An 18,771-nucleotide genomic window follows, 5' to 3' on the forward strand; every position below is an offset into this window, starting at 1 on the left:
CGGGCACCGAGCTGACAGCGACCGAGCGCGCAGCCGCGGACCGCGCAGACCCCAGCGCCTGTCTCTCAGGAGATTGATGGCAGCGCTGACCAATAGAAAGGCGCAAGACGCAGGCGCTGGCCAATAGCAAGGCGCGTGGGGGAGACACGGCCAATGGGCGCGGAGCGTGGGCGCGGGGGCGGGGCGGCTGGCGGCGCCGGGCGCAGCCATGCTCCGCAGGTCGCTGTGGCTCTGCCTGTGCCTGTGCTCCTGCCCGGCCCGCGGTGAGTCCAGCGCGTTTCCCTCCCGCACCCCGATCCGGGTGCATTTTACCTCCGTGCACCGCGATCCAGCTGCATGTCCCCTCGCTGCACCCTGGCCCCGTTACATTCCCCTCGCTGCACCCTGGCCCCATTGCGTTTCGCCTCCATGTACCGCAATCCGGGTGCATTTTCCCTCCTGCACCCCAATCTGGCTGCGTTTGCCCTCCATGCACCCCAGCGCCATTGCGTTTCCCTTCCTGCACCCCAGTCTGGGTGCATTTCCCCTCGGTGCATCCCAATCCAGGTTCGTTTCCCCTCGCTGCATCCCGCCCTAATTGCATTTCCCCATCCAGCTTCTCATTTTGGGTGCGTTTCCCTCCCGCACCCCGATCCAGGTGCATTTTACCTCCGTGCACCGCGATCCAGCTGCATGTCCCCTCACTGCACCCTGGCCCCATTACATTTCCCCTCGGTGCACCACGATCCGGGTGCATTTCCCCTCTATGCACCCCAGCCCCATTACAATTCCCCACCCAGCACCCCAATCCAGGTGCATTCCCCTCGCTGCACCCCAGCCCTGTTACATTTCCCCTTTTATTTTCTCTACCTCTCACCTCTCTCCGTGCACACCCAGGTCTGCGCATCCATGAATATTTGTATTTCCAAGTGCTGAGCCCTGGGGACATCCGCTACATCTTCACCGCCACTCTGGCCAAGGATTTTGGGGGCGTGTTTGTAAGTATTAAGACTTTAATTTGCCTTGGGTCCCTCCATCCTAATCTTTCCCTCCTTGCTGGGCCCAGTGATCTGAAGCTGTTTTAGTTAATTACTCATCCGTGAGCAATTAATTTAGGAAGGAGGCACATGCTGGTCGTTGCCTTTGGCCTCAGCAAGTTTTGGGAGGGGGAATTTGGCCCCATGTGTGTTCAGGGAGCACATGCCCCACTCTTTGCTCCTCCAAGGGCTGACACGGTGCTGTGCCTCAGTTTCCCCTCCCCGTGGTGACAGCAAGATGTAGACAAGGTGTTGAGCGGGGGCTCAAAAGCATCAACCAGCACCCGGGAGGCCTAAATCTCCCCAAAAACATACCCCACCCAGGGATGAGCAGGGCTGGGGACAGGGAGTAGTGTCCCCAGTAACCCTCCTCGCTCACCCCTGTCTCCTTCTCTGAGAACACGAGGTACGAGCAGATCTACCTGGTCCCGGCGGATCCTCCTGAAGCCTGCGGAGAGCTGAATAATGGCGTGTTCATCCAGGACCAGATCGCTTTGGTGGAGAGGGGGTATGTCTGGGGACACGGGAGCTGTTTGGGGGGGACGCTAAGGCAGGGTGATAGTGCTGTGGCCGCGTTTTGGCATCACCTCCAGCTTCTTCTCATGAAGGAAAACGTCGAGATGCTCTTAGCCCAGAGAGCTTCATGTTGTGTCTCTTAGGAAGCAGCTTGTGCTACGGTGGAAAAAGCCCTGGTTTTATTTTATTTTATTTTTTCTTAGGAGAAAATGGCAGAGTGTGGGCAGCCTGTGACTAAAACAGACTCAAAAGAGAAGAGGAGTGGGATTTGGGGGAGGCATGGGGCTCCCTAGTCTGCGCAGCTCCAGGTTGCAGGTTTCCTACCTGCCAAAAATCTGGTGGTGGCCACCGAAGATTTGTCACTGTTGTCCCCAGGGGCTGCTCGTTCCTGTCGAAGACGCGTGTGATCCAGGAGCACGGCGGACGGGCGGTGATCATCGCGGATAACGCCTACGATAATGACAGCTTCTACATCGAGATGATCCAGGACAGCACCCGGCGAACGGCCGACATCCCCGCGCTCTTCCTGCTGGGCAGGGACGGGTGGGTGTCCTGCCCAGGAGACATCGGGTCTCCCCAAGCGTGGAATTGAGTTTTTGGGGCCCCTCAGGCCAAGAAAGGCCTTGAGGTGCTGGAGCAAGTGGAGAGAAGGGAACGGAGCTGGTGAGGGGCTGGAGCACAAGTGTGATGGGAGCGGCTGAGGGACCTGGGGGGTTCAGCTGGAGAACAGGAGCTGAGGGGAGACCTTCTGATCTCTGAACTGCCTGAAAGGAGCTTGGAGCCAGGGGGGTCGGGCTCTGCTCCCCAGGAACAAGCGCCAGGAGCAGAGGAAACGGCCTCAAGTTGCACCAGGGGAGGCTGAGGTTGGATGTGGGGAACAATTTCTTCCGCAAAGGGCTGTGGGGCATTGGAACAGGCTGCCCAGGGCAGTGCTGGAGTCACCATCCCTGGAGGGTTGGACAGACAGACATGAGGTTCTCAGGGACATGGGGCAGTGCCAGGGGTGGGTTAATGGTTGGATTCAATAATCTTGAGGGTCTTTTCCAATCAAAACAATTCCATGATTCTGTGATCTCATGGGAAAGGCCAAGCAACAGCCTTGTCCCCACAAAACACAGAGATCCCAGTGATCAGCACATCCCATCTGGGCTTTGTGAGCCAGAGTTGTGGCAGGTTCAGCCATAATTAACCTGCAGGGTTTCTCTTTGAGCTGGTTTGTGGTTTATGCTCATGTTTGGGCTCCACTCTCATGGCTCAGCCCTGCCTGTCACCTCTTTATCCTTCCAGGTACATGATCAGACGCTCCCTGGAGCAGCACGGGCTCCCCTGGGCCGTCATCTCCATTCCCGTCAACGTCACCAGCATCCCCACGTACGAAACGATGCAGCCCCCCTGGACCTTCTGGTAGCAGCAGGAACCCGCCACGGTGGATCAAGGACTTCTCGGTGGATCCCAAGAGCTCGCCCCAGGGACAAAGTTTGAGGAAAGAGTCCAGAGATCTCACAGGATTGAGCACAGAGATCATTCTGCTGCTGCCAGCAAACACAAACCCCCAGGAACGCCGAGCCGGGCACCGGGAACTCTTTGTAGTGACTTTGTGGGAGGGAGGTGATGGCCCAGGACGGGGCAGCGCTTCCCTGAGAAACATTTTAAATTATGTGTAAGATGCCACCAGGAATTTGTGCTGCTGATTTAGGTGCAGGGTTGCGTGGCTGCAATCCAGCAGGGATGGGAGTGAGATGCAGGCTTGGTCTCTACTAGCACGGCTGGCACAACGGCTGGATATTCTTGTCTGAGCTAATGAAGTGTGAACAAATTTTACAGAGTTTCTTTTTTTCCATCAGCCAGAAGATGAATTGACAAATTTCATCCCATTTTTCCTAGTGAACTTCCTGGGGTGCTGCCTGCAGCCAGGGCAGGGCTCACATCAGGCATTGGGACAGAAACAGCCGCAGGGGACAGCATTACCTTTGTCACTTGTCCCCAAGGGCAGGCTGGTCACACACCCAGCACCCAGACAAGCCCCTGGATCGCAGCCCTTGTCTCTGCACTCACCTCCCTTCACTTTACCAGTACAAAACGAGACTGTCCCGTGTTCACTGGTCTCGGTTTATTATGAATACTGAAGAGGACACAGCCCTGGGATGGCTGGGGACAAGCAGTGGGGTGGCAGTGATGGTGGCGTCACAGCTGCCCATCTACAGTGTCACACTCGGTCCCACAATCCAGCTGCCACTGGAAGCAGCGGCAGGAAAACAGCTCTCCAAAATCCAGAATGGCAGGAAATACCCCGGGCACATCCCCAGCCTGTCGTTTGGAGCCACGTTCTCCCTCCAGCCACAAGATCCAGACAGGGACAGTGGTGTGACCGCATGGGAGGGATGACAACGCTCGGCTGCTGGTGACACCTTGGTGTGGGGAAGCTCCCAGCACCACGCTGTGTCCCTGGGCATGGCAGGTCCCACTCGGGCACATCCTCCTCCCAAAGTGGCCCAGCGGGACAACCCACGCTCTGCAAAACTCAAAATAGCTTTAGGGTTTTGGACAGTGACACCGTGACATGTGTCGGCTCTGGGCGAGCAACAGCCTGGTGGTGGCTGCGCGGGGCTTGACAGGACGGGAGGAACCTGCCAGCGTCGGCCCCGCTCGACATCCACCCTCTAAAGTGTCTGTCCCACTTGCAAAATCGTTTTGTCCCTCACTGCTCGCTGAGCCAAGGCATGGAATGGAACATATATACAGACCCCAGCGCCTTGGTGTGTAGACAGTGCTTAGATAGACATTAAATAGTATCCTCGTGCACAAACACACACTCACGTTCCCCTCGTCCCTGCGGGGCTGGAAAGGACACGCTCCTCCGCACCCATGGCCAGCACGGACACAGCGGAGCAGCCTTGGAGGTGGCCACGAGGTGACCATGGTGATGTCCCAGGGGCTGGCAGGACCCTGCTCTCCTCCAGCCTCCCCTGCGAGCACCGGCCAGCCCTTCTGGGGACTAAGGATGTGGCAGGGGGGTCACCAACTCCCAGCCTGTCCTTGCAGGAAGGACGGGGACGGCCTGACACGCACACACACACACACAACACGACCGGGCGGGAGCAGGGCCAGCCTCCTGCTCCCCCGAGCTCCGTGGCCTCCCACCCGACCCCACAACACAACCCTGTTTCTAGTATTAAAGCTGCTGCCTCTCAGAGGAACCTTCCCCGTCTCTTCCCTTTTCCTCTCGCTCGGGGGGTTGGGATCAAACATCGGTCATCTCATCCTCCAGCTCGGCATCATCCGTCTCCCCTTCGCCTTCCTCCTCCTCATCTGACGTCACGTCGGCATCGTCGGCTTGCGCCAGGCACTTAGGGCACGAGCAGGTGAACAAGTAGTTCTCCCTGGAAGAAGGGAAGGAAGAAGGAGAAACAGTGACAGCGTTGAGCCCAACGCTGCTGCTAGGAAGGGGGTTGGGGACACAGCAGCCAGAAAGGGGCTAAAGATGTTATACCTGAGTTCAATCACACTGGGCTCAGGTGGGGTGGAGGAAATCTGGGTGGGGAGGGGGATTTCTGAGCGCCGCAGGGGTGACAGGACATGGTGACCATCAGCAAGAACCCTGACCCTTGAAGGGTGGAGAAGCAAGAGGGATGGTGGGTGAGGACAGCAAGGGTTTGCAGGAGCCAACTGCAGAGCAGTGCAAGAAAGGGGGTGCCCAAATCCTCAGTTCTGGGGGCTACAACCGCCGGCAGGGGACAGCAGGGAGCTCCAGCCTCACAGACAAGTCCCCACACTCTGATGACATGTGGACAAAGCCTAAAAGTGCCATGTACCCGCCCTGCCACGAGCACAGCCACACACCAGGGCACGCACAGGTCCCCAAGTGGGGGACACAGCCCATGCTGACTGGCTGGGGGTGCAAAGGGATGCTGTGTGTCTGCCCCAGGTTCCTCCAAACAGCCCCTACCTGAGTATCTTGTTGCGGCTGTGTCTGCTCCGCTCCCTCTGACAACAGTCTAAATAACTGATGCAGATTTCCTGTGAGCAAAGAGAACAAGGTTGAGCTGCAAATCACTTCCCACGAAGCCAAAGCAGCAGGATTTGTACCGGGGTCAGGCAGAAACGTGGGGTGTGGCAGCCCCAACACGGGACAAGGCACGAACTCCTCTGCCAGGACAACGCAAGAGGTACAGGGCTGGGGTCTGCAGGGGATGTAGGGGACACAGCGACCTCCTGCCAAGGTGTGATGCCACCCCACGGTCACCCAGGCCCTGCTGTCTCACCTCTCCTGCCTCGATGTCCTCCAGAGCTGTCAGATGCAGGAGGAAGTTGTTTTCAGGGAAGGATGTCTCGGCATTGGGGATGCAGCTGTGGTTACCTACGGGGAAGACGGGATGTGGTAGTGAGGGTGTCTCCACAGGAACGGTTGGAGACCCCATGGGGCTCCCGCCTGCCCGTTTGTGCGGCTCAGGCACACTGGAACCAGTGCCTCCAACTGGGATGGTTATAGCCTGGCTAAGGATAAGGTAGCATGATGCTGTGGCCACCCATCTGCCTCAGGGACACCAGCACAACACTCTCCACTCAGACTGGGGACTCTGGGGTCCAGCAGAGCAGTGTGCAGGGTCAGGGCTGTCCCTTAGAGCCACAAAAATTGCTCAGAGCAAGTGGATCCATCCCTGGATCAAGCTCAGGGATGCACAGCACCACTTTTGCCTCCAGTGCCAGGGGAAGGATGCGCAGGGCGGCGCTTTTTCCCGGTTCTGCAGCTCTCCCAGCAGCCAGTCCCGAGGCCCTGCTCATCCCTGCTCTGCCGTTAACATTTCGGAGTGAAAGACAACAGCTCCAGGTGAGACATCCCAGGCCAGGCTGGACGGGGCTCCAAGCAACTTGAGCTGGTGAAGATGTTCCTGCTCATGGCAGGGGTGGCACTGGGGGATCTGGGAAGGTCCTTTCCAACCCAAACTGTTCTGTGATTCTATGATTTCACAGCTAAATGAGATGCCAGGAGACCCCGAGAGAGCAGCCAGGCCACAGGGCAGCACCCATCCCATCGACAGGAAGAATAAACCCATTTCTCCAGAAGCTTTTAGGACGAGATGAGCCAGTCTAGCCCGGGACATCCCACTCCCCACTACTCATTTCCCTCCCAAGTCCTTGTGTTACTTACAGCAGCTCTGGAGCACATAGAGACCTGATCCCTCGCAGTTGAGGAACTCTCCTGACTCTGCAGCACAGAGAAGGGGTTAACGCTTTGCATGGGCGTTCTGGCCCTTTCACACATGCAGCTCATGCTTTTTGGGCTCTCATGAAAGGACGTCTGTCAATGCTGAACGCACCAAGCCAGTGCCACTTTGGGGGCTGGGTGCTCAAGGGTGATTTCCAGAACCCCCTTCCCTCCCCACCACAAGGGGATGAGAGACATGAAGATTAAGACCAGGTTGGACAGGGCTTTGAGCATCCAGGTCTAGTGGTAAACATCCCTGCTCATGACAGGGGGTTGGACTAGATGAGCTTTGAGGTCCTTTCCAACTTAAACCATTCTCTGACTTATGCCCCCAGTCTGAGTGTGCGCTCCCTGGCCTGTCCCTGCATCAGGCAAATAAGTGATAAAAAAGTTTTTGAATGTTGACTTTGACTTGAATGGGACTTTTCTGCACAGGATCAGCCCTCCAGCCACTCCAACCCACCACAAGTCGTGCTGCCCACAAACTTGGACTTGGCCTATCCATTAGTGAGCCAAAGATAACAGAGACGGCTCGCGTGGAGCAGGACGAGCAGGACGTCCCTGTCCCCAGTGGGAACCTCACCCAGGCCCTGAACACTGGGAGGAATCTCCCGCAGCAGAAACACCACCAGGTTCTGCAAACAGCACATGGGCTCACCCTTCTCCATGTCCTTGTAGAGCTGGTCGATGAAGGCGTCCAGCTCCTCTCGCTGCAGCATGGGGAGATCCAGCGTGTCGCAAGCGTGAACCCACTGGCTCAGGGAGCTGTCAGGAAGCAGAGGGATACGGTTACAGCCCCACAGTGCTGTCAGCACACAGTGGGACCTCACCTGGGGGATCTAAGGGTTAAATTTCAGTGGCTCTGAGTGGCCAAGGGCTGGCAGAGGGATGCAAAAGGGTTGGACAAAGCCAAGATGAAGGAATGCTTTTAAATTTGTCTCTCCGTCCCCTGTCTTACATCTGAACCCAGCCATTTTCCAGGCCAGCATAGATTTCCAGACTGTACATCCCCTCCACACCAATTCTCCGCTGCTGTTGCAAGGAGCACCCTGAAAGCCCCGTTACCTTGTTCCTATGCCTTGGCCATTGGTCCCAACGAGGGCAAAGAGGGATCGAAAGCCTTCTGGAGTGAACCACTGCACAAGGGAGATGAGAAAGCAGCTAAGCCCAGGCCAGCGTGTGCCAGCACCCCACTCTGCAAGAGCCTCAGATCCCACAGGAGCTTTTGGGGAAGCAAGGAAGGGGCAGAGTTCCAGGGAAAACCTTGGCCTTCGGGGCAGACACGACCGGAGATGGTTCAACTCACCCTGCTCAGATGTTCGTCGTAAAGGGCTTCGGTGAAGAGCAACCGCAGCAGCTCCAGCTGGCCCTGGCAGGACATGGCAACAGCGTGAGGGTGGGGAGATGGCGCTGGGAGTCAAACCCAGGCTAGAAACATGCGCTAGAAGGCTCAGGAGTCAGGCTGCTCATCCTTCCCTGCAAGGCTGGAGGCTGCTGCCCTCAGAGCAGTGAAAGCCACGTGTTTTAGCAGCGAAAGCCACCTACTCAGCAACTAAATATCACCCTCTCCCACCCCAGAGCAGCAGCACCCCCAGCACAGGAACGAGCAGCGTGTCCCGCTGAAGCACTACAAGTGATAGGACATGAGAAAAAGGCCTCAAGCTGCATCAGGAAAGGTTCGGATTGGATATTAAGAAAAAATTCTTCACGGAGAGGGTCGTGAAGCATTGGAAGAGGCTGCCCATGGCAGTGGTGGAGTCCCCATCCATGGAGGGGTTTAAAAGGCGTTTAGACGAGGTTCTCATGGACACGGGTTAGTGCCAGAGCTGGGTTATGGTTGGACTCCATGATCCTGAGGGTCTCTTTCAACCAAAACGATTCTAAGTCTCTATCAATTGAAAAGCTCTCTGAACAAGCCGTTTTGTCTCTGTCGGGTCAGCCAGCCCCTCGTGGGGGGTTTTGTCCCCCCACTTTGAGCCTGGGACTTCCAGTGTCTCCCATCCCAGCTGGAACAGAGCCTCTGCACCCACGGGTTCACAGACACATTCAGGGACAGGATTCAACACCTCAAGCGCCGCCAAGCTCATACCTTAAATTTGTCGCCCAGCAGCTTGTGCACAATCTCCTCTTCTTCATTTGCCGTCTTACTGCAGAACTGGGAGAAGGTCTTGATCCACCACTCCTTGTCTTTAGCCTGAAAAAAAAAAGAGAACAAGGGAAGTTATAGCCAGGTGGGGACTGGTCTCTTCTCCCAGGCAGTCAGCAATAGGACAAGGGGGCATGGGCTTAAACTCTGCCAGGGGAAATTGAGGCTGGAGATTAGAAAGCAATTCTGTGCAGAGAGAGTGGTCAGGATTGGAATGGCTGCCCAGGGAGGTGCTGGACTCGCCGTCCCTGGAGGTTTTTAAACTGAGATTGGCCATGGCACTTAGTGCCATGATCTAGTAAACGGCCTAGAGTTGGACCAAGGGTTGGACTCGATGATCTCTGAGGTCTTTTCCAACCCAGTTGATTCTGTGATTCTGTAATTGCAGCAACACCGCTCTCCTGCCCAGCCAGGAGGGAGGGAGGAGAGGACAAGCCCTGCTGAGCTCAGAGGTATCCAGCCTGCCATCAAGAACCACCAGAAGCAGTTACATGGCAGTTTATTGTAAAAATAAACACTGAGAAAGCAAAGCCAAAGAAACAGAGCCAAAGGAAAGGTTCCATTCTGACTATTTTGGTGGAGGAAAAGAAGACCTGCTTGGCTCAGGACAGAGGAACCTCCTTTGCTGCCTGCTGTCTTCAGGACCAGGTACCACTAGATGTTGAAATCTCTCCAAGCAGGACCCCACCAGTCATCGGAGATCAACCCTTGGGAATAGCAGACCCACCAGGATGAGAAAATCTGTAGCTCCAAACTGCAGACATACCTGTTTGACGGTGGCGACCATTCGGGCCATCAACATGATGCTGGAAGTCTCTGGTGGATAATGCATGTTTCTGGGGGAGAAGAATGATGAAAAGGGATGAGCAGATCAGCACTGATACGGAAATAAAAAGCCGGAGGGAGTCAGAGGCAGCTGCCATCCATGTGGTCAGGGCTTCACTCATCTATCACACCAAAGCGGCCAGTGCAGCATCACTGCATGGGGATCCAGCACCGCTCCGAGCAAGGAGGAGCCTGCACTGAGCATTATCAATAATCCCCCACCATCCCCTTAAACTGGAGCGTGGGTCCCACACAAAGCCCAGGACTGCAACACGAGCTGGGGTTTGTGACGAGCTTTGGGTCAGGGATGTCACTTCTCCCCTCTGTGCCCATTTTGTCATCTTCGAGCAGGGACAGCAACTCATGTATATGCAGGGGTGACACAAGGAGGGGCTGTGGATCTGCAGGACAACTATAAAACTGCAGGAGTGAGGAACACACAGCTCAGTGCTTTGTAACTCTTTACTGGGAGAAAAATAAGAACTGCTGAGCCGCACGTCCAAACCCTCGCACTGCCAACACAAATTCACCTGCTGCCCAAGCAGCTGGGCCGTGTCCCAGGGCCACCACCACCCTCCAGCCACCCCGCGCAAGGATGCAAAGCAAGGACAGTCCTCAGGTAATGTCACCCAGCCCAGAAAAGCCACCTCCTCTGCCCGTGGAGCAACAGGCAGGTGGGTTCCCTACCTCCATGCCTCCTGCAGCTTGTTGAGGGGGTGCGTGGGGTCGTCACGAGAGGGGCCAAGGCAGAGGACGCGGTGGTACTGCTCCCAGGCGGCCTGCCTGCACTCGGCGCTGCAGTACATCACCTAGAGCGAGAGGCACAGCACCCGGCGTTGGCTACAGCAGCAGGAAAAGTGAGACCACATCTGGAATCTTGTGTCCAGTTGTGGCCCCTCAGTTCCAGCAGGACAGGGAACTGCTGGAGAGAGTCCAGCGCAGCCACCAAGATGCTGGAGGGAGTGGAGCATCTCCCGTGTGAGGAAAGGCTGAGGGAGCTGGGGCTCTGGAGCTGGACAACAGGAGACTGAGGGGGGACTCATTCATGGGGGTCAATATGGAAAGGGGGAGTGTCAGGAGGATGGAGCCAGGCTCTTCTCAGTGACAACCAATGATAGGACAAGGGGCAATGGGTGCAAACTGGAACACAAAAGGTTCCATTTAAATTTGAGAAGAAACTTCTTCACGGTGAGGGTGGCAGAGCCTGGCCCAGGCTGCCCAGGGAGGTTGTGGAGTCTCCTTCTCTGCAGACATTCCAACCCGCCTGGACACCTTCCTGTGTAACCTCATCTGGGTGTTCCTGCTCTGGTGGGAGGATTGGACCGGATGAGCTTTTGACGTCCCTTGCAATCCCTGACATTCTGGGATTCTGTGAAAAGAGGGTCCTAGGCCCAGCTGCGCCCCCTTCTCTAACCATCTCAGCCCCAGCTCTTTAGCCATCGCGATGCAGAACGGAAAGACACCCATCTCAGGGCAGCACTGGGCTAGGTGCTGTAAAGAAACTGGTGACCCCAACAAGAGCACTGCCCCTCCCAGTAGCCCCGTACCTGGCAGCGGGGACACTGCTGGTGCAGGTCCTTGCGGATGCTGCACTGCTCAGGGTGAGGCAGCACCAGCGAGCTGTTCCCCAGCAGCCGCTGCGCATTTTCCTCCGCTGTCTCCAAAGCCCGCAGGCAGTGATCACAGGCTGTGGGGAGATGAGACGGACAGACGACACAGTGAGAAAAGCAAAGGGACCAGGGCAAGACAGCCTGACTGGTACCAACACCATCTCCGAGCTGGAGACACCAGTCTCTTACAGCCCCATTGGAAAGATCATTCAGGCTGGACACAAGGAAGAAATTGTTGGCCCTGAGGGTGGTGAGAGCCTGGCCCAGGTTGGCCAGAGAGGTGGTGGATGAACCATCCCTGGAGACATCCCAGGCCAGGCTGGACGGCGCTCTGAGCAACCTGAGCTGCTGAAGGTAGAATCATAAAATCACAGAATGATTTCAATTGGAAAAGACACTCAGGATCATGAGTCCAACCATAACCTAACTCTGGCACTAAACCATGGCCCTAACAACCTCATCTAAATGCTTTTTAAACCGTCCAGGGATGGTGACTCCACCACTGCCCTGGGCAGCCTGTTCCAATGCCCCACAGCCCTTTCTGTGAAGATTCTTTTCCTAATATCCAGTCTAAACCTTCCCTGGCAAAACAACTGGATGAGCTTTGAGGGTTCCTTCCAGCCCAAACTATTCTGTGATTCCATGATCATTTCTGCTGCAGTTTAACCCCCCCAGCTCTGTAGCACTGGGACACACTTAAGGGACACACAATGCCAAGTGTCCCCATGTCGCTGACCTGTGATGGAGCTCAGCACACAGCATGGTTTAGGTAGAGCAAAAAAGTTGAAAATCCTGCTCTCAAAAGCCTTGGTTTTTGTTCTGATGCCTCTGGAGAGCGCTGCCACCTTTGCAGGCTGTGGTGAGATGGGGATAAGACCCACGCCATTAAAAAACTGGAGTTCCAAGCGATGGTGGCACATGATGCTTTTCACCAGGGTTGACACCAGTCACCATTCCTCGCAGGACTTTGTCACTCGTCACCAGTGCATTCAGCATTTGTCACAAACAAAACCCAAACCCGCTCCTCACAACGCGGGCAGGTCCCCCAGGTCCCCTCCCCGGGGCAGCTGACAGGGACGCGCCGCCACCACCCTCCCCTCACCTCGGTAGTTGTACAGGGCGTTCCAGAGGAACTGCGACGAGACCACCGGCCTCTCCACGAACACAGTTTCCCCTTTGCGGATGTTCTTGGTGGCGAATAAACCTTTTCCCTGCCGAGGGAGAACGCTGGGTCAGGGAGCGGAGCCGAAACCCACCATGCGGCTGAGGGAACCCCCCGCCCCGCCTGAGGGGAGGCTGCCGGGCTTTTTTTCACTCCTTTTGCCCCGTCAAAATTTGCTTTGCTGAAGCATGAGGGAAGGGAAGGAAGCCCCGCGGCGGAGGGGCCGGCCGGGCTCACCTTGGCGCTGCTGATGAACCGCGCTTCAGCCGCAGCCCCGGCCCCGGCGGCGCCGCACACGTTCCCCGCCGCGGCCGCCATCTTCGGGCGGCGACTTCCAACTCTGACCCGCCCGGGGCGGGCAGCGCCTCTTCCTCTTCCTCCTCCTCTTTTTTCCTCCTCCTCCCTCACGAAGATGGCGATCGATTCACCGCTCCGGGGTCCGCGCCCGCCATCCCCCCCCGCCCCTCAGCCCCGCGGCGGGAGCGGCCGCCATCTTGTCCCTCCCCTCAGCCCCCCGCCACCCTCCAAAAACATCGCTAAAATCCACAGCCACGCAAGAAAAAACCTGATGAGACGAACAAAAATGTCTTAGAAACCCCTGGGCATCATGTAGCAAGACCAGGCGTAATGTAACAGAAACCAAACAGAGAAACAACAGCTCTGTAGAGACTGGACGTGAGGCGAAACAGGGTGTCCTTGGCTTGCAAGCTGGGAAAGCGGGATGTTCTGAAGAGAAGCTGCTAAATTAATGTGTACTGTGATTAAGTTACAAAAGACATATCCATCATTAGCCAATGGACACTATAAGTGCTTTCTAACCACCTGCAAAACGGGATATTTTTCAGGTTTTAGATCCTTCTGCATGACAAGAGGGAGACAAGATTAAATGATAACATTCTCTAGAAGCAGAGTGCTTAGTTTATATTTCACTAATAATTGATAGATGTATTGATAGATGATAGATGATTGATAGATGTAAGAAACTAAACAATTCTAACATCGTAAATTATTTCGTAGTATAGATGTATGTCAAAACTTCCACAAATTGTAATGCATATGTAATAATTATGTGAATATAAGCAACATGAGAGCATCCAGTCATTGGAGCACTTACGGAGGATGATCCCCAGAGCTCCTCAGTGCCGATAAAATAAGGAATGCCCAAAACTAGCCCAGCTTTCCCCCAAAAACCTTCAAAACACACCAACTTGTCCCCTGCACCATCGCTGCTGCCTGCAACTGCCTAAAATCCACAAACACATGTGTTTAGTTGTATTTACTAATTCACACAGTGCCTGTTCAGCCTCTGACTTACTTTTCATCAACCGGGCGGGTTTGGGAATACGGGAAGATTTAATATTTGGGGTGTTTTGTGTCACTAGATGTCACTGTCGGCTCGTGCAGGGACACCATATAACCATTGTCGTAATAACTGCATTACAGGTCCTGTTTTTTAAGGTTTTGGTGTTTTATCCATAGAGCATCAGCTTGAGTTGTGGCCAGACCAGCAACACTTCAAAGCATCTTTCGTGTCTATGAACAAGCCCCGGTGCCCACAATATTTGTTATAGACATTATGTTTCTTTCTATAAATATATTAATAGCTCTATCTCTGCAGGAACTAGGCCAGAGATAACAATTTCTGTTATCTACTTTCACTCATGATACAGGTTACCAATCAATTTCAAAAAAAAACCCTTTTTTTCCCTGCTTTTGTGTTGTCAAAAATGGTTTATTAAGGAAAAAAAGAAACAAACCTCAAACTTTTGGGAAGGATGAAAACACACTGGAGGTTTTTGTTAATAATCTCAATGGGAAATTTTAAAGCAAGTAGTTAGAAATGTGTTTTCCTGTGGTTTTTTTTAAACAGGTTTTCAGCCGATCTCTTCAAAAGCTCTTGCTCCACTTCAGATATTCAAGCTTGAGATGAATACACAGGTTTACCAGCAAACACACAAATGTGGGGGAAAAAAAGCTGCTTTCATACTTGCATTGGCATGTCAGGAATGAAAACGTGAAAGAAACAATCACCCTTTTGTGAGTTCTGCTGTTAGAAAGCAGCTATTGCTTTTTACCAACAAGGGTCTTATTAGCAGGAGAAATAGGTGTTTTCCTCTTTTTTTCCCCCATTTCCTCAGAAACACAGCAAAAAGGATCAATAACCCATCCATGGCAGCTGTGGGACAAGAAGCCACAGAGACATCGCTGCCTGCTCAAACCACAGAGCTGCCCAACCCTCCCTCCCCCAGCCAGCCCCATCTCTTTTTAAAATACACTAATTTTTATTAACAAACAAAGCAAATAAATAAGTGACACTTATTAAGGAAAAAAAAAAGTTATTTCTATAAATAACAATATAAAAGTAAAGTGATATACAGCGTTCTGTGTCAAAAAGAGAGGCAATAATTTATGCTGAGCCAACGGGACATGGTGTCTGGTACCCTGGGCAGACTGAAGATGGGATGTCACCTCAGGCTGTCACCTCCCGAGCGGTGGCAGCCTGCCCTAAGAGCACAGAGCTGCTCACACACAGCTGGGGAGCCTCGAGTGCTTCATCCTGACCCCTCAAAAATCCTCCCACCCTCCAGAAACACAAGCGCGAGCTCCATCGGGTGGTTCCAGATGTGCTCGCCAAACGCTCCAGGTGCCGTTTCCCGTGGCACCTGGACGGATAATGAGGAGCAAACAGAGCGGCTGCCGTCTGGGCCAGAATCGGCACATCTGGACGAGGGGCAGGGGGTCGTCTGAAGCACCAGAGGTGTTAGAAATCTGCTTTTTTCCTCTAACGGCCTCGATCCCCGCACGTGAGCCAACCCGAGTGCCTCATTCCGCACGCACACCTCGCAATAAGGCAATGCCAGAAGGCAGAGACCCACCGGGTTCTGCCCTCCGGGTTTGGGAAGCCAAAACAAAGGCACAAATAACACCAAGCACAGGACAAGAGGAGGCACTTCTGTTCAGGGGCAGGATCAGACTCCGATCATCTTATTGCAAGAGTACTGACAGCCTGCAGGTGGGAGCAAAGGGCTTTCAAATTTTCTTTTGTTTGTTTGTTTTGTTGTGATCTAAGCATCAAAGGTGGGAGTCAAGGGTTTGATTCTTGCACAGGAGGACACAACCAAATGCAAGTGACCCCGTGTTTGAGTGTCCTTCAGATTGATTGTCACCCCAGCCTCTCTGCTGGGAACTTGGTGTGTCCTGGTGCTTCAAGAGCCAACAGGACATCACATGCCTTGCTACAGCTATGGCAACATCAAGGACAACCGGCCTGGTGATGAAACCCCTGGGAATTATGGCACATGGCTATGAAATAAAATATTTGAGGGGTTCTTCCCAGCCAGCTGCAGTTTGTCCTGTAGCTCCAACTCTCAGATGGAGAGCACAATGTCTCACTTGGACCAAAGACGCACAGACACGCCTGCATCCCCGGTATCTCCATCAAGCAGACGCAGCTGAAAAAAACAAAACAGTGGCATCTGTTCAAAGCTCAACATCCACAGTGTCCTCCTCGTGGTCCTTGATGTCCGTGGAGTCCGCGCTGGCCGGCTGGATCACCCCAAACTGGGACAGCTTGGCCGCCTTCTGCTCCATGCTCTGCTTCCTCCATTTGATCCTGCGGTTCTGGAACCAGACTTTCACCTGGCGGGGAAACAGCACCAATAGCTTAGCACAAGGTCACCAGGAGCCCCTTTCCCACCTACCCCCTGCTCCCTGTGCTGCTCACACCCTCCCTCACTCCCCCAAACTGCCCTTGCTTTGCTCTCCCTTTCCTCCGGCTGAATTTGGATCCCACCACACCAAACTATGTGGCTTCGCCTCTCCACAATAAATAAGCAGTTGTCAGTGGGAGGGGCAGAAACATACTGGGAAGAGCAGAAAAAAAAATAAATCCAGTGTCATAAAATGACACTTAAAGTATAAAGTCTCTGTGAAGGATCTTAACAATGTAGATACGCTAGTCCAACCCAAGCTGGACTCTAAAGTAAGGAGGTTCATGCTCCTAAATGCTCTTTGTTCCACTTCATGAATTAAGAATCCCAGACTGGCTGGGGTTGAAGGGACCTCTGGAGATCATCCAGTCCACCCCAACTGCTAATGCAGGGTCACCAGAGCAGATCACACAGGTTGGTCCAGGCAGGTTTGAACATCTCCAAAGGAGACTCCACAACCTCTCTGGGCAGCCTGGGCCAGGCTCTGGCACCTCAAAGGAAAGAAGTTTCTCCTCATATTCAGACAGAACCTGCTGTGCTTCCATCTGAAGGATGAAAAGGATGTTCTTATTCCTAAACCATCCAAACCCATCTTTCATCCCTCCGGGCATGTGGTTTCAACAGCATCTTGCAGCAGGGAGCCCGATGGCTCACATCCTCCTCCCACTGCAGGGGAACCACCACAGATCAACCCCAGACATGGGACCTACATCCCTTATTTCTTACCTGAGTCTCCGTGAGATGCAGCGTTGCGGCCAGATCGACCCTCTCCGTGCCCACCATGTACTGCTGCTTGAGGAACTCTTGCTCCAGCCGCTCCAGCTGCTCAGGCTTGAAGACCGTCCGGACCCTCTTCATCTTGCAGGGCCCCCCGGACCTCCAGGGCACAGCAGGGCCCAGCGAGTTGGCCCCTACGCAGTGAGACAACTCCAGACCTGCAAGAAAGAAGCAGCAGTTGAAGGGGTCTCTGCATGTTTGAGGACGTTCCTCCAGACGCAGTGATGTGCCAAACCTAGTTTGCTTCACCTGGAGCTGAAATCCAAATGCTCTATAAAGGGGGCTGGGAGAAAGTAGCAACAAAAAGCAGGGATGTCCCTACATATATCATCTTATCTAGGCTCCCTTTCCCACAAAAGGTTGGACCAGATGATCTTTTGAGGTCCCTTACAACCTATTCTATGATTTTACCCACAGACACAACCTAGGAGATGTGTAATCAGACCCAAAGAAGTCACCACTCAATGAGGTGAGCAGGGTCTGATCTCCATCTTTGTAACAGAATAATAAAGAGCTGCTGAACACAAAAATCGCATCTCTGTCTCAAGGTCCCCCTAATCACAAGCATGTGAAGGTTGTGGGAGTTCACTCCATGCGGGCGCCTGGTTTTACCCTTCCCTTGGCACCTGTGGGCAGCCAGTGCCCAGGAGAAGACACAACCTGGCAGACGGGCTTGATGAATAGTCACTAACCCTTGTGCAGTTTCCCATCCTGGACCTTAGTCCTTTGGTCTCAGTAGGTTCAACTGATCCATAAAGTTGTGCAGAGGCATTAGCAGGACTAACAAGTGGATCTGGTCTCAGTCTCCTATCTAGTTGTGGCCTGATTAGAACCATAATTACCTAATCAACATACAATACAACACCAGCAGTGTCCCAGGACTGGCTGGCACCAACCTAAGAGCTGTCTGCTTTCTCCAGCACAGACTGTGACTCACACACATCTCCATGTACAAAACCACCTCGACAACCCCCCAGGAGCCACAGGGCTCATCCCAGCCAGCTCTGTCCAGCTGAAGAACCTTCAGACCCTCACTCCAGCCAGGTCTCACTGCCAGGAGACCTGCGGAGAGAGACACCACAGTCGAGGGCTGAGGAAAGGCAAAAAATGCCTCTGCAGCCCCCAAGGCTGGTTCTGGAGTCACAACATGCACGGAAACAGTAGCACAGGCTTTGCCCATCTGAGTGTGGAGCACTGGAAGGATGGTTGAGCCCCTCCTGGACAATGCCAAAAGCCACTGGATGGAATCATAGAATCATTTGGTTGGAAAAGCCCCTCAAGATCACTGAGTCCAACCATTAACCCACCCCTGTCCCTGCCCCATGTCCTGAGAACCTCATGTCCGTCTGTCCAACCCTCCAGGGATGGTGACTCCAGCACTGCCCTGGGCAGCCTGTTCCAATGCCCCACAGCCGTTTGGGGAAGAAATTGGTCCCACATCCAACCTCAACCTCCCCTGGCGCAACTTGAGGCCGTTTCCTCTGCTCCTGGAGCTTGTTCATGGGGAGCAGAGCCCGACCCCCCTGGCTCCAAGCTCCTTTCAGGCAGTTCAGAGATCAGAAGGTCTCCCCTCAGCTCCTGTTCTCCAGCTGAACCCCCAGCTCCCTCAGCCGCTCCATCACACTTGTGCTCCAGCCCCTCACCAGCTCCGTTCCCTTCTCTCCACTCGCTCCAGCACCTCAAGGCCTTTCTTGGCATGAGGGGCCCAAAACCATACACAGTGTCAGGGACTCTGCTCCCGTCCTGAGCCCCAGCGAGACCCCGGGCAGCAGGACCTGCCTGCAGAGGTGACACAACAAACAC

At 54.3% G+C, this 18,771-nt stretch overlaps 3 protein-coding genes across 3 annotated transcripts; 1 reads left to right on the forward strand and 2 right to left on the reverse strand.

The window, feature by feature from the left end:
* The first annotated feature begins 130 nt into the window (after window positions 1-130).
* PRADC1 (protease associated domain containing 1) lies at window positions 131-3,325 on the forward strand. The gene is made up of 5 exons (XM_082051915.1): window positions 131-263; window positions 877-977; window positions 1,415-1,524; window positions 1,908-2,075; window positions 2,820-3,325. Exons 1-5 carry the CDS (start codon window positions 209-211, stop codon window positions 2,938-2,940), a joined length of 555 nt encoding a protein of 184 aa, XP_081908041.1. The 5' UTR covers window positions 131-208; the 3' UTR covers window positions 2,941-3,325.
* A 296-nt stretch (window positions 3,326-3,621) lies between these two features.
* On the reverse strand, window positions 3,622-12,851 carry SMYD5 (SMYD family member 5). Its single transcript, XM_082051909.1, has 13 exons — window positions 12,719-12,851; window positions 12,422-12,530; window positions 11,257-11,396; window positions 10,397-10,518; window positions 9,651-9,720; window positions 8,828-8,932; window positions 8,045-8,107; window positions 7,804-7,874; window positions 7,397-7,503; window positions 6,682-6,738; window positions 5,795-5,889; window positions 5,479-5,549; window positions 3,622-4,912 (listed from the first exon to the last, which is right to left on the reverse strand). Exons 1-13 carry the CDS (start codon window positions 12,797-12,799, stop codon window positions 4,774-4,776), a joined length of 1,230 nt encoding a protein of 409 aa, XP_081908035.1. The 5' UTR covers window positions 12,800-12,851; the 3' UTR covers window positions 3,622-4,773.
* Window positions 12,852-15,961: 3,110 nt separating this feature from the next.
* LOC309439163 (homeobox protein not2-like) lies at window positions 15,962-17,049 on the reverse strand (the record flags this gene model as incomplete). The annotated part of the gene is made up of 2 exons (XM_082051348.1): window positions 15,962-16,120; window positions 16,918-17,049. The coding sequence occupies 2 exons, from the start codon at window positions 17,047-17,049 to the stop codon at window positions 15,962-15,964; spliced, it is 291 nt and encodes a 96-aa protein (XP_081907474.1).
* Between the last annotated feature and the right edge of the window lie 1,722 nt (window positions 17,050-18,771).

This window comes from Streptopelia decaocto (assembly GCF_964273445.1).
Source record: "Streptopelia decaocto genome assembly, chromosome: 4".
Lineage (NCBI taxonomy): Eukaryota > Metazoa > Chordata > Aves > Columbiformes > Columbidae > Streptopelia > Streptopelia decaocto.

Excerpts from the sequence above, each read along its gene's own strand:
- PRADC1 (XM_082051915.1), top strand. The coding sequence starts at position 209 with ATGCTCCGCAGGTCGCTGTGGCTCTGCCTGTGCCTGTGCTCCTGCCCG. Across the intron at positions 264-876 it reads GTGCTCCTGCCCGGCCCGCG|GTCTGCGCATCCATGAATAT; the intron begins GTGAGTCCAGCG and ends GTGCACACCCAG. Across the intron at positions 1,525-1,907 it reads ATCGCTTTGGTGGAGAGGGG|GGGCTGCTCGTTCCTGTCGA; the intron begins GTATGTCTGGGG and ends TGTTGTCCCCAG.
- SMYD5 (XM_082051909.1), bottom strand. The coding sequence starts at position 12,799 with ATGGCGGCCGCGGCGGGGAACGTGTGCGGCGCCGCCGGGGCCGGGGCT. Across the intron at positions 8,933-9,650 it reads TGGTCGCCACCGTCAAACAG|GCTAAAGACAAGGAGTGGTG; the intron begins GTATGTCTGCAG and ends TTTTTTTTTCAG. Across the intron at positions 4,913-5,478 it reads AGCCGCAACAAGATACTCAG|GGAGAACTACTTGTTCACCT; the intron begins GTAGGGGCTGTT and ends CCCTTCTTCCAG.